General features: G+C 34.3%; 1 protein-coding gene across 1 annotated transcript in view; it reads left to right on the forward strand.

Annotated features, from left to right (window-relative positions):
- The window catches only part of LOC136838665 (glycine receptor subunit alpha-4-like), an 825,852-nt gene that overhangs the window by 750,351 nt on the left and 61,582 nt on the right, over window positions 1-13,919 (forward strand). Inside the window, exons 16-17 of the mRNA XM_067104011.1 lie at window positions 1,061-1,065; window positions 1,154-1,342. Coding sequence (XP_066960112.1) covers window positions 1,061-1,065; window positions 1,154-1,342 — 194 coding nt within the window. The remainder of the gene's footprint in view (window positions 1-1,060; window positions 1,066-1,153; window positions 1,343-13,919) is intronic.

The following is a 13,919-nucleotide window of genomic DNA, read 5'->3' on the forward strand; positions in this document are numbered from 1 at the left end:
GTTACACAAGAGCACATTAAAAATAGCAAAATCACAAAACCCTCAAAATAAAAAAAGAATAAAAAATTGTCTAATTTTAAGAAAATTCTTTTTTTCTCTTTCCAATAACAGAGAAACAAACAAAGACAGTAATATACTTATAAAAAAAAAAAAAAGCAGAAGACGCTCACCTTACAATGCAAACGATAGAACCACACTAACAGTAAAAGAAAAATATATACAGAAAAAACAAAACAAAAAGATCAGAGGAACCCGCATTAAACACGCAAACTACCTCAATTCCATTGTTTTTGCCATAGGTCATTACTATTTGTACCTCTGATCTTTTTGTTCATTACTATTTGTACCTCTGATCTTTTTGTTTTGTTTTTTCTGTATATATTTTTCTTTTACTGTTAGTGTGGTTCTATCGTTTCCATTGTAAGGTAAGCGTCTTTTTTTTTTTTTTTTATAAGTATATTACTGTCTTTGTTTGTTTCTCTGTTATTGGAAGAGAAAAAGAATTTTCTTAAAATTAGACAATTTTTTATTCTTTTTTATTTTGACTTTGGGTTTTGTGATTTTGCTATTTTTAATGTGCTCTTGTGCAACCATATGTGTCCGTGTGTAATGTGATTTTAAGCTTTGTGTGTATGTATTTAAGTGTGCTCTTGTGTATGTAATTTTTAACAGCCTTTATAGATTTTTAGTGACTAATGTTTTAACGTAATTCAGTTTTAATGTTCAGTACTTTTATTAATTTATTTAATTTTCCATAGAATTCCTGATGATGTGATTATGAATCACGAAACGTATGAAACAATAAAGGAAGTGTGAATCTCAGAGTATTCCTGCCCTTGACTACAATTTGTATGTGTGCATCGAATCTGCCAGATTTGTGTGATATATATATATATATATATATATATATATATATATATATATATATATATATATATATATATATATATATATATATATATATATATATATATATATATATATATAGTTTATTTTCTGGTGCGCTGTTGTCAGTACTGTTACAACAAATTCATCCAATTTCTCATACATCCCTTTTTAGACCCCGTACGCCTTTACATCAGTCATTTCTTTCAGAAACAAAAAAACATGACTAATTCATTTTGGGGTTTCTCCCATTTCTCCCTGGAAGGAGGCGGAGTCGCCGAAGAAAGTCACGGAGTGTTTAGGGTCGTCAAGGGCTGGTGACTACGAGGCTTCGCCAGCCAGATCCAATAAGTCAGAGTGTTCGAGCCAACCCCCTCCTCCCTGCCTAACTGCTCAAAGGCGCTCCCCGGCGGTAGAGAGACGCCCTAATGGCAGAAAAGCACTCTGCCAAACAGAGGTAAGGTTCAAGCACTGTCAGATGTGGGACGTTGTTGGTGGGATTTAGGTTTTAAGCGTCATCTGTAGGAACAAAAGAAAATGTGGCTAATCTTTCGTGTCTTCTTCTCAGGTACTAAAATCACTTTTCATAAATGACGATTCTGATTGGTCCGTCGGCCAAACGTTTTTCGTTCGTCACAGGGGTTGATGTCGGGTATTCTTTGATGTCTTTAATTGCTTATGCAGATGGTTCGTGTCACATCATCAGGAATAAAGTTGTGTGATTTCTACGATTATTTTAAAAATAATACCATCTGTTAACCCATTCATTCTCTCTCTCTCTCTCTCTCTCTCTCTCTCTCTCTCTCTCTCTCTCTCTCTCTCTCTACGTTATTTTGCCCTTTCCATAATAATACACTGATAATGGTTAAAGGTTTCTCGTTGAAATGGCTTTCAGCTATCGAAGTTCCAAATCATCTTAGCATCTCGAGTTGAATCCTTTTTGGGGAGTTTCACCAGTGTCTCTTTAAAGTCGTCGGATGAGATTGGGAACTAATAGCGGGAAATAGAGATAATTAGTTTATGACGTAATTGGTTTCTGATTCCTCCGGACTTTTCAACTTGTTGACAAGATTTGGATTATAGTAAAGCATATTTTCTCAGACGTTGACTGAGGATTAATAAACCTTGTTTCATTTCCAAAGTCTTCAGATATAATACTAGCAAAGTTTTATTGTAGAATTATTGTTTTTGCAGCCATTCTGTCAGTGCATTCACTTTCGTTGCATACTATTGCGATTGGCACTGGGCTAATATGCTTCGTACATTTCTTAGTTCGAGGAATATGCGGCTTAAATTTTCAAGTAAATTGTTTAGTAAACTGTAACGAGTCGCGACTTTAAACTTTCTTTCTGAAAATTTCGATAAAAGCTCACTGTATCCACTGAGAAAATTATATTTTGGTGAACCTTTCTGGAATATTCAGTTCTTTAATAAAAGCTGTGTTTCTGCGAATATAAGCTTGATGTACTATAACTTTGCAGGATCCAGTGTTTATTATCAAGTATCAGGTGCAAGAAATAAATATATGAAACCAAATATCGAATGTAAAAAAAAAAGATATATAAATTACACATCACATGATAAAAGTAACTATCTTTAAATTAATAGAAAACACCCAGGTCACCGGGATTAACTCTTACTCTGTCAGGAATATTTTTTCAAAACCGCAAAACTTGTTGTGGCTTCCATTGCCTATTTATATATTCTTCGACGTTCTTGAGGATCTCGTCTCCTGCCGGCTGCATTCAGCTAGCTAGTGATCGAGGCTGCTAACCAGATCAAGGCTAGGTGGCTGACCTTTTGGGCTCCATCTTAATTTGGAAGTTGACGTCACTTGTATTGACTTTTCTATTGTCAGAGATCATTACAGTTCTCGGGGTCTATAGGGCAAAGAAATTCCTTGTTCTCTCTCTCTCTCTCTCTCTCTCTCTCTCTCTCTCTCTCTCTCTCTCTCTCTCTCTCTCTCTCTCTCTCTCCCTATATATGCCCAGGAATATTTTGAAAGGTTGATATGGCCTTTCTTATTCTTTCAAGGTAAATATTTTACATACATGGATCTTTGTTAATATATATACATATAAACCAGTGATATCTCAATATTTACGCTGAAGTGCAACTGAAAACCAGCCATAGAGTAATTCATTTTTAGACCTGCGAAACAATTTTCTATATAGAAGCGTCTTGGTTCGTACAAGTACGGAAGACAACGCTGCCTGATACTCACGGCATATTGGATTAATTTCTGAAGTATCCCAGCCGTCGGGTGGATGAAAAATTTCTTGTCCGTTCCGTGGAGGCTTTTCCAGTTTCCAGGCAATGACGTCGCATATCCTTACTACTATTGCGTTCGACTTTTATGCACGTAGCCATTGGAAGCTTCCCCCAAATACCAATTTGCGATATATTTGTTTCAAAATTCACTTTGCGTCCATGGAAGAGCGTTCTAGAGGTTTTTTATTCTATATGTTCAGATCTCAGAATGGAATATTAAAGTACTGGAATAACCCCGATGAACCATTATCAAAGTAGACGAAGACATGAAAGATGAAGGAAATTGCTACTTAATTTGATTACTTTACTCTTGTATACTTATATTATGGATTAAGTTTCGTGTATATATATATATATATATATATATATATATAGTACTTCATCTCATCTCATGAGTTTACAGTGTTTGTAAACTACGCTGGAAAACAGTGCTATATAACAGTCCGAAATTGTTTTCATTTAAGTCATGGTTTCATAAACATTATTTAAATATATATAATTTTAATCCTGTTCTTTATATTCCTGTGATGAGAATTGAGCATAGAGTTGGATTCGAAAGGAAGTCTAGGTTTTTCATTTTTATAATTAATTTGTTGATGCCAAGATTTAATTGACCAGTTAAATCATTCTGGCTGTCTTCAACACAACAGTGGTCGTCGAGTTTAATGTATTTGATTCCAATATTAGTTTATTAATAATTGTGCAATTAGTTATATTGTTTATTGTATTTTATACAGTGACCCAAAATTCCACCTTTTTTCAGTGATGTTATTATTATTTTATTTCCTTCCTAGTTAGACACTAAAGAGAACTTTTTCACTCATTAACTCTTCGGATTTTCGGTATTTTGACCCTGCGAACGAATGAGAATAAATTTAACATAAACTTAAGTATTGGCACTTTAGGATTTTGTCATAATCGTGTGTATTAGGTTCTCTTAAAAACGGCTTTCTCTCTCAGTTAGATAAATGTACACTGTCCACGTTATGTATCATGTATCCACGGTCAAAAGAATTATAAAGTTTTTCTTTCTTGGGATGTCACTGCCTTTCAATTTGTCTTCATAAAACATGAAACTGTGGAATCCTCAGGGTAATTTGGGATACATAAACTACCGGTAATTAAGATTACTCTGAAGCCTTTGGCTTCTACAAATTGACTATGATGTGCTTGTGTTCTAAAAGAGTTTTCCTTGACGTTTTCTTTTCTCATTGTGCAATACTTGCTTAGGATGTATCAGTACTATTATTGCGCGGGAAAACGCTTTTATGAATGACTTTAGCCCTTCTCTTGCACTAGGTATTTTAAGTGTTCGTCTGTCTTGACTTTATGGATCAAACCAATGCCAAAGTTGACCTTTTCATCCTTTATTTAACTTCCCGTCTCCACCACTTAGCTAGCCGCCTTCCTCCATTCATTTTTGCTTTTATTTTCATCCTCCATTAAAGAATGGTCATAGAAGAATCTAAAAATGCAATTAAATGAATTTTATTTTTCCTATCCGTAAAACATGTTCTATAGCCTATGAACTTCACCTTCAATTAACATTCAGTGCTAGGGAACATTGAATGTGCTCGATTAGTACGTTACAATGGCAAAATTACCTAGGTGTTACATTCCTTTTTGACGGGACAGGCACACTATTCAACTCCGGAAGAGGTATACAAGCTAACTGCAGAACAGGTATTCTAGTTTATAATAACAGAATGGAACATTGTAGCTGTTCCATACCCACTGCGAAGACCTTCAGACTTTGCCGTTTACGTTATTCTTCTCAGAGAGGAAGATAACCAGGTCTCCAAACATTCATAAATCAAGTCAACTAAAGAAGTGGTAATAGGAGAGGCGTCTGTAGCATTAGGCTTAGGATAACTGCATGCTTTTCCATTGTAATTTAAATATGCTTTTTCTTGAAGGACTTTATGTTTATAAATGTTCTTCAAGAGACGATACTCAGAGGCGTGGAATAAACGTGGCCATACAAACACGGTCGGAGGTGCTCATACCTACGTCCATTGACAAAGCTGAAAGACGCATATAACACAAAACATCCACAATCATAGACATAAAACTCACAGACTCTCTCTCTCTCTCTCTCTCTCTCTCTCTCTCTCTCTCTCTCTTTGTCATCTAAACGACCGCAGACGCCTGTCTTTAATATTTTATTTGCCTCCTCCTTGTCATCCGCAGGGGAGCCAAAGTAATCGTAAGTAGAATACGACGAGTGTCTTTGGAAAGGGAGGGAAAAAAGGTCGCCGGGGGATTTACGTCGTCCAGGAAAGAGCGATGACAGGGGAAAATATTAGACGCTTTCAGCAAAGGACAAGAAGAACGTCGGGCGCAGGATTCACTAGAACAGGGGGAGATCCTCTTTGGCGTAGAGGACACGGAGAGACGTTCAGGGAAAACCCTTAACAGAATGTTTGTTATCTTTTCATTTTAGCTTTTTTTTTATGTATTTCGGCTTAATGGTAATGCATTCAACTTATGTACACGAGAAATTCTGTTTCAGAGGAAAGACCTTTATTTTTTCAGTGTATAAGAACAAGACATGTATTAGCTCAGTGAGGAAAACGACCTGAGAATTAATCCATCCTGAAATCGAGTTCACTCCTCTGATTAGATGGCAGGTTAAAGTGAATCTTTTATCCAGTAATCAATAATTAGCCCAAATGAAGCGTTTCGTTGTTATAATAATAATAAGCAGGATCAGTTGGCTGATTAATTCGTAATAAGATGGAGGGAATTCTGTTTGCAGTTTAAAAAAAATTAGGTTAATATCTTCCATTCCCTTCGATACCCTCAAAAGTTTTTCCTTTTTTTGTGTGTGTTAGTTTTGTTGTGTCGACTTCTTATCCATTTGACGATGACGATTTTGTTAGCGTCAGTCATCGTTGTTATTATTTCTACCTCTATCAAAAAAATTATTACAGAACGATTAATTCACCTAAGACCGTAATGAATAATTCTGAATATTAGGACACCATTATTCAGGATAAAACCACATTAAGAAAAAATCAAGGTAGGAACCCATCGTTTTATTTTTACGTTTCTGGACTGATACTGTGGTTTTGTCGCCTGATAGACAGAAAGGTAGATAGAAGAGAGGAAAAGAGAGAGGGAAGACCTACCATCAGCGAGATGAGCCTTTCTTTTTGTTTTGTTCCTACAACGCCTTCGTTGATCACAGAAGGAAAAGAAAAGGATATCTATGACCGGACATCGATGGAACAGTGGTCTATTTAAAATTTTCTCGAGAGCTCATTCTGCAGATTTCGGAAATAGATATTTCGAGTCCAGAGAAATATCGGGACACAAAAAGTAGCACTTCAGACTGGAAAGAAAGGCCCTTTCTACCCACCTGCCCCACACATACACAATGTGTGCGTATATATATATATATATATATATATATATATATATATATATATATATATATATATATATATATATATATATATATATATATATGTGTGTGTGTGTGTGTGTGTGTGTACGTATGTATGTATGTATGTGTAATCACACGCTTATTGCCTGCTTTACGAGGTTTATTCTAGGTACGATAGAGCTCCAGCTGTAAAGCAGAGGCTCTAAATCTTTTATTTATAACTGGGCCGACTGGTGCATTGTAGTTTAGGATTGACCTATATACATTACGAACGATAGCCAAGTGTTCTGCCACACACTTAGTCCGTATGTATGTATGTACATGTATATGTACAATATACTGTATATATCCAAGATGCGTAAGAGTGCGTAAAAGGTGGAGGTGTACGGTGCAGTGTGTGTAAGGTGTACCACAGAAGGTGAATGGTAGGATTTTGGCTGGAAAGTGAGATAGAACTGACAGGAGGATTGATAAGGAGAAGGCCATTATGTGTCTGAATAATGAAGACGGTGTGTGGATAAAGTATTCGTTTTGAAACACTTGTGTGAAAAAATTTATATTGCATGCACAGACTGCGAGTAATATTTTGACAACATAGAGGTGCAATGTTGGGGATGATGAGGATGTATGAGTCGAAGATGATTTAATGTAATGGTGATTGGTGTGTAAAAGGACAGAAAGTGTATGGTACAGAGTTGTTGGACAAAGAAAAGGGATTGTGAAAGGTAGGTGGTGTTGCCAATGGTGGCTTGGGAAATTATAGAGGAACTGTATAGACGGGTAGAATCATTTGAAAGTGTAGGATAGAAGATTTGAAAGCAAATATGAGCAAGAATAGGTTGTAAGGGTAAGTAGCTAGTGAAAGAAGGGGCAGTTGATTTGAATGGTTATTTGGGAGTAAATGCAAGAAGGAAGATAGCAATGTGTATGTTACAGATTCGGAAGAGAAGAATATTGTTTGTGGAAGCCCAAGTTAGATTGTATGCTCGAATTTATGAATTACGTAGGAAGGCATCAGTGATAAGCGAATACAGGCAAACAAAAATATAAAATTCATTCTGGAACGATATCTTTAACGCTGAATAACAAAGCTGCAATTCGTAATTATTTTTAAACATTGATACTACTGTAGGTAGAGCAACCAGTTCGTGATACTTTTAATTAACACTACCTTCCGTTTCAGTTTTTTTTTTTACCCAGACATTTTCTACCCAAGCTTCCAAGTCATGTTCCGACCTCTCAAGCCAGTTAACTAAGCACTTTGGTAAAAACATAAGCTGTGTATGTGTTTGTGCGCGTGAGAATATTAAATGGTGAATGTGTCTGAGATTAGAAATAGCATTGTCTCTAATGATTGTGTCCTGTTGTTTTACTGTTTTTGATAGAATGACATCATGAATGTTTTTTATTCCTTATTATTTTCGGGTACTGTTGTGTTGAAAACGTATTCACAAAGTAATTTTTCAAAGGAAGGAATGAAAGGCCAACTATATGGGGAACATTTTGTATTTCTTATCTGAATTTTACATTGCTGATAAATTTAGATTCGTAATTAATACAAATGAGGCTGTATTATAATGATTGGATATTTTTGGCAATTTGCGGGTCAGATTGCAATGCAATAAAACGTTTGATTTACTAACGTTGCTAACGTCCTTTGAAGATGACCGTTCCGTTATATTGACGCAATTAGACTGCATCAAGTTACTTGGCGTTTTATTTTGTGCGACGCAATTATCAAAATATGGAAGGTTTTATCATTCTTATTATAGGTCAAGCTACAACTCTATTTGGAAAAGCAGAATGCTGCAAGCCCAAGGGCACAGCGGAAAATGAAATTCAGGAGTAAAGAATATAAGAAAGAAGTAATTGGGATTCACCATTTATACACTGCTAGATCAAAGAGAAACAGTTGAAAGTTTCTGCGAAGTCAGAGAGGACGGCTGCAGAAATATAGCAAAGGAGCTCGTGTTCCTGCGGAAGGAATTAATTAAACCCCAGTAATTAGAACCCTGTGACCAATCAGAGGAGTTGATTATAGGGTGGCACTTGCTGAGTGAGACCACGAGTTTCCTCGGAATAATCCCATCTGAATAAAGTTTTATAGAGAAAAATTACCTTTAGAGTCGATTACTTATACCCTATATGCCCGTGTGATGCATGGATTACAAGCCAAAACTTGTATCACAAAAATTGTCGAAAAACATGTAACATAAAGATCCAACAATTTTGTGTCGTGATGAAAAATACTTACGTGTGACGTCTATTTGTCAATTTTTGATAAGTCATCCTGGTTTGCAATCTCTTATTTTCATCTGAAAATATTATATTAGATTATGCTGTATTAAGTAATGTTGAATAGCGCGAGATGAAAACAAACCACTATAAGCCTCCAGGTATTACTGAAGAGATTCGAAAATTCTAAATAGCAGTGTTACGAAGCATAAGCGAGAGATTTTAGAATACAAGCTAAATATGCCCCCGGGTACTTCATTGCGATTTCTTCCATGAGAGTTGAGAGTTTGGTCGGCAAGTCAAGACTGGATTTTCCTGATAAACGCGCATCCACTGGGAATAAAACTTGTAGTGAAAAACTGACCTTTCTCTGATATCACTCACTTGATGTGGCGTGAATATTTAGTGTCCTTGGAGACGTTATGTAAAAAAGTCCTTAATTTTGAAAATCATTTAAAAGAAGATTAGTACCAGATGATTAATCATATAATGCCATCAGTTCCCATTCTGTCAGATAAACAAAAGAAGTTGGAGTTCTGCTATGCAGAACCAAAGGCCTTATTGCACCACGTAGAGCATCTCCATTATACTTACATTAAATATAAGTTAATTAGGTTACGCTTGTTCATTTATACTCGGGTCACATCTGATGACATATGCACCTTCAGGCAGCTTGGTCATGTAATATATCATCTGGATAATTATATAGCTTGCTCATGCTGTTCTGACAGGGAATCGTGTTGTGTGTGGATATCCTTAAACAACACACACACACACACGCGCGCGCAAACATACATACAATGTTTATAGTTTAGAGATGGGGCACTGGGTTCGCATGAACAAGGTCTGTAGTTCTATTTTTACTTGCCCCTACCAGACAAAAAGGCGCTAGTAGTAGCTTCACAAAAAAAAAAGAAAACCTGCTTATAAAAGAAAAGCTAACGACTTTACGGCAGTGGGTAAAAATAACTGGGTAAAAATTAACACGGGGTAAAAAATAACAAGGGGTAAAGATAACGGGGAAGAAATAACGTTGTAAAAATTAACAGATGTAAAAATAACGGGTAAAAATTAATGGGGTAAAAAATAACAGGGGTAAAAATTAACGGCGGTAAAAATAACAGTGGGTAAAAAATAACATAGGGGAAAAATTAGCAGGGGATAAAAATAACAATCGGTAAAAATAACAGGGGGTAAGAATTAATGGGGAAAAAATAACGGGGTAAAAGTAACTGGTTAAAAATAACGGGGGGTAAAACTTAACAGGGGTAAAAATAACAGAGGGTAGAAATGAAAGTGTGTAAAAAATAACAGGGGAAAAAATAACAAGGGGTAAAAATAATTGGGGTGAAAAATAACAGGGGTTAAAATTAACATGGTAAAAATAACAGGGGATAAAAATTAACAAAGGGTAAAAAATAACGGGGTAAAAATTAATAGGGAGTAAAAATAACGGGGTAAAAATTAACATGGGTAAAAATTAACGGGGGTAAAAATAATGGGGTAAATATTAACAGGGGATAACGGGGTAAAAATTAACAGGAAGTAAAAAATAGCAGGGGGTAAAAAAATAACAGAGGTTAAAAATAACAGGGTAAAAATAACGGGGTGAAAATTAACAGGGGTAAAAATAACAGAGGTAAATATTAACAAGGGGTAAAAATAACAGCAAGTAAAAAATAACAGGAAAATAACAGGATGTAAAAAATTACTGGGAGTAAAAACTGACAGTGGGTCAAAATTAACGGGGTAAAAATTAACAGGAGGTAGATATAACAGGTAAAAAAAATAACAGAGGGTAAAAATTAACATGGTAAAAATAACAGGGTGAAAATTAACAGTGGGTAAAAAATAACAGGGGAGAAAATTAACATGGAGTAAAAAATAAAAAGGGGTAAAAATAACGGGGTAAAAAATATCGTATGTAAAATAATGGGGTAAAATTAATAGGGTAAAAAATAACGGGATAAAAATTGATGGGGTAAAAATAACGGTGGGTAAAAATAACGGTGGGTAAAAATAACAGGGGATAAAAATAACAATCGGTAAAAATAACAGGGGGTAAAAATTAATGGGGAAAAATAACTGGGTGAAAAATAACAGTGGTAAGAAATTAACAGAAGGCCTTTAAAATAGCTGGCTAAAAATAACATGGGGTAAAAGTAACTGGTTAAAAATAACGGAGGTAAAAATAAAAGGATAAAAAATAACGATAAAAATTGACAGGGTGTAAAATTAACAGGGGGTAAAAATAATGGAGTAAAAATAAGGGGGTAAAAATTAACAGCGGGTAAAAAATAACAAGGTAAAAAATAATATGGGGTAAAAATAACAGTGGGTTAAAATTAATAAGGGAAAAAATAAAAGTGGATAAAAATTATCGGGGTAAAAATAACAGGGGGTAAAAATAACGAAGTAAAAATAACCGGATGTAAAATTAGCAAGGGGTAAAATTAACAGGGTAAAATAACAAGGGGTAAAAAATAACGGGTAAAAATTAACAGGGTAAAAAAAGAAGCGTGTAAAAATAACAGTGGGTTAAAATCAATAGGGGGTAAAAATAACAAGGTAAAAATGATTAGGAAAAATAACAGGGTAAAAATAACGGGGTAAAAAAATAACAGGGGTAAAAGTAAAAGGGTAAAAATACAGGTGGTAAAAATAACGGGGTAGAAAGAACATGGGTTTAAAAAATAACGGGGTAAAAATTAACAAGGGATAAAAATAACAAGGGGTAAAAATAACTGGGAGTAAAAAATAACAAGGGGTAAAAATAATTGGAGGTAAAAATTATCAGGGGGTAAAAATAACATGGGGTAAAAATTAACATGGGTATAAATAACAGGGGGTAAAACTTAACAAGCGGTAAAAACTAACAGGGGGTAAAAAGTAACAGGGAGTAAAAATGACAGGGGTAAAAATTAATAAGGAGTAAAAAAAACAGGTGGTAAAAAGTAACAGGGAGTAAAAATGACAGGGGTAAAAATTAACATAGTAAAAATAACAAGGGGTGAAAATTAACATGGGAAAAATTAAAGAGGGGTAAAAATAACCGGGTAATAGGGGTAAAATTGATGGGGTAAAAATAACAGGGATAAAGATTAACAGGGTAAAAATAATAGTGCATAAAAATAAATAGGGGAAAAATTAACAAGGGATAAAAATAACAGTTGGTAAAAATAACAGGGGCAAAAATTAATGGGGAAAATAACGGGGTGAAAAATAACAATGGGTAAAATTAACTAGGGGTAAAAATAACAAGGGGTGAAAAAAAATAAAAGGGGGTAAAAATAACAGGGTAAAAATTAACAGGGTATAAAATAATAGGGGGTAAAAATAACAGTGGGTTAAAATCAATAGGGTGTAAAAATTATTGGGGTAAAAATAACGGGGTGAAAAATAACAGGTGGTAAAATTAACAAGGGGTAAAAATAACGGGATAAAAATACCGGGGTAGAAATAACATGGGTGTAAAAAAATAACAGGGGTAAAAATAACAGAGGGTAGAAATAACAGGGTTTAAAAAATAACAGGGGAAAAAATAACAATTAGTAAAAATAATTTGGGGTAAAAATTAACAGGGGGTAAAAATAATATGGGGTAAAAATTAACATGGTAAAAATAACAGGGTTAAAAATTAACAAAGGGTAAAAATAAACATGGGTAAAAAGTAACGGGGGTAAAAATAATGGGATAAATATTAACAGGGGATAAAAAATAACGGGGTAAAAATTAACAGGAAGTAGAAAATAGCAGGGGATAAAAATAACAGAGGGTAAAAATAACAGGGGGTGAAATTAACAGGGGTAAAAATAACAGAGGTAAATATAACAGGTGGTAAAAATAACAGCAGGTAAAAAATAACAGGAAAATAACAGGATGTAAAAAATTACTGGGAGTAAAAATTGACAGTGGGTAAAAATTAACGGGGAAAAATTAACAAGAGGTAAATATAAGAAGGGTAAAAATAACAGAGGATAGAAATTAACATGGTAAAAGTAACAGGGGGTAAAAAATAACAGTGGGTAAAAATAACAGGGGTCGAAAATTAACATGGGGTAGAAAATAACAAGGGACAAAAATAATGGGGTAAAAAATAGCATATGTAAAATAACATGGGGTAAAAAATAACAGTAAAAATTGATGGGGTAAAAATAACAGGTGGTAAAAATTAACAGGGGGTAAAAATAACTGTGTAAAAAATAACAGGTGAAAAATTAACAGGGGATAAAAATAACAATCGGTAAAAATAACAGTGGGTAAAAATTAACGGGGAAAAATAATGGGGTGAAAAACAACAGTGGGTAGAATTTAACAGAGGGCATTTAAAATAACTGGCTAAAAATAACAGGGGTAAAACTAACTGGTTAAAAATAACGGGGGCTAAAAATTAACAGGGGTAAAAATAACAGTGGGTAAAAATAACGGAGTAAAAATAACACCAGGTGAAAAATAACAGGGTAAAAAACAATAGGGGGTAAAAATAACAGTGGGTTAAAATTAATAGAGGTAGAAATAACAGAGGATAAAAATTATTGGTGTAAAAAACAGCGGGGTAAAAAATAACAGAGGGTTAAAATTAGCAAGGGGTAAGAATAACAAGGGGTAAAATAACAAGGGGTAAAATAACAAGGGGTAAAAAATAACAGGGGTAAAAATAACAGGGCAAAAAAGTAGGTGGTAAAAATAACAGTGGGTTAAAATTAATAGGGGTAAAAATAACACGGGGTAAAAATAACAGGCGGTAAAAATAACGGGGTAAAATTAACAAGGGATAAAAATAACAGGGAGTAAAAAAAACCATGGGTAAAAATACCGGGGTAGAAATAAAATGGGTGTAAAAAAAACGGGGTAAAAATTAACTGGGGGTAAAAAATAACAAGGGATAAAAATAACAGAGGGTAAAAAATAACAGGGGAAAAATAACAAGGGGTAAAAATAATAGATGGTAAAAATTAACAGTGGGGTAAAAATTAACAAGTGGTAAAAATAACATGGGTAAAACTAAAAGGGTGTAGAAATAACAAGGGGTAAAAATAATACTGGGTAAAAATTAACAGGGTGTACAAAATAACGGGGTAAAAATAACAGTATGTAAAAAATTATATGGGTAAAAGTAGTAGGGGGTAAAAAAAATATG

This window comes from Macrobrachium rosenbergii, chromosome 5 (genome assembly GCF_040412425.1).
Source record: "Macrobrachium rosenbergii isolate ZJJX-2024 chromosome 5, ASM4041242v1, whole genome shotgun sequence".
NCBI lineage: Eukaryota > Metazoa > Arthropoda > Malacostraca > Decapoda > Palaemonidae > Macrobrachium > Macrobrachium rosenbergii.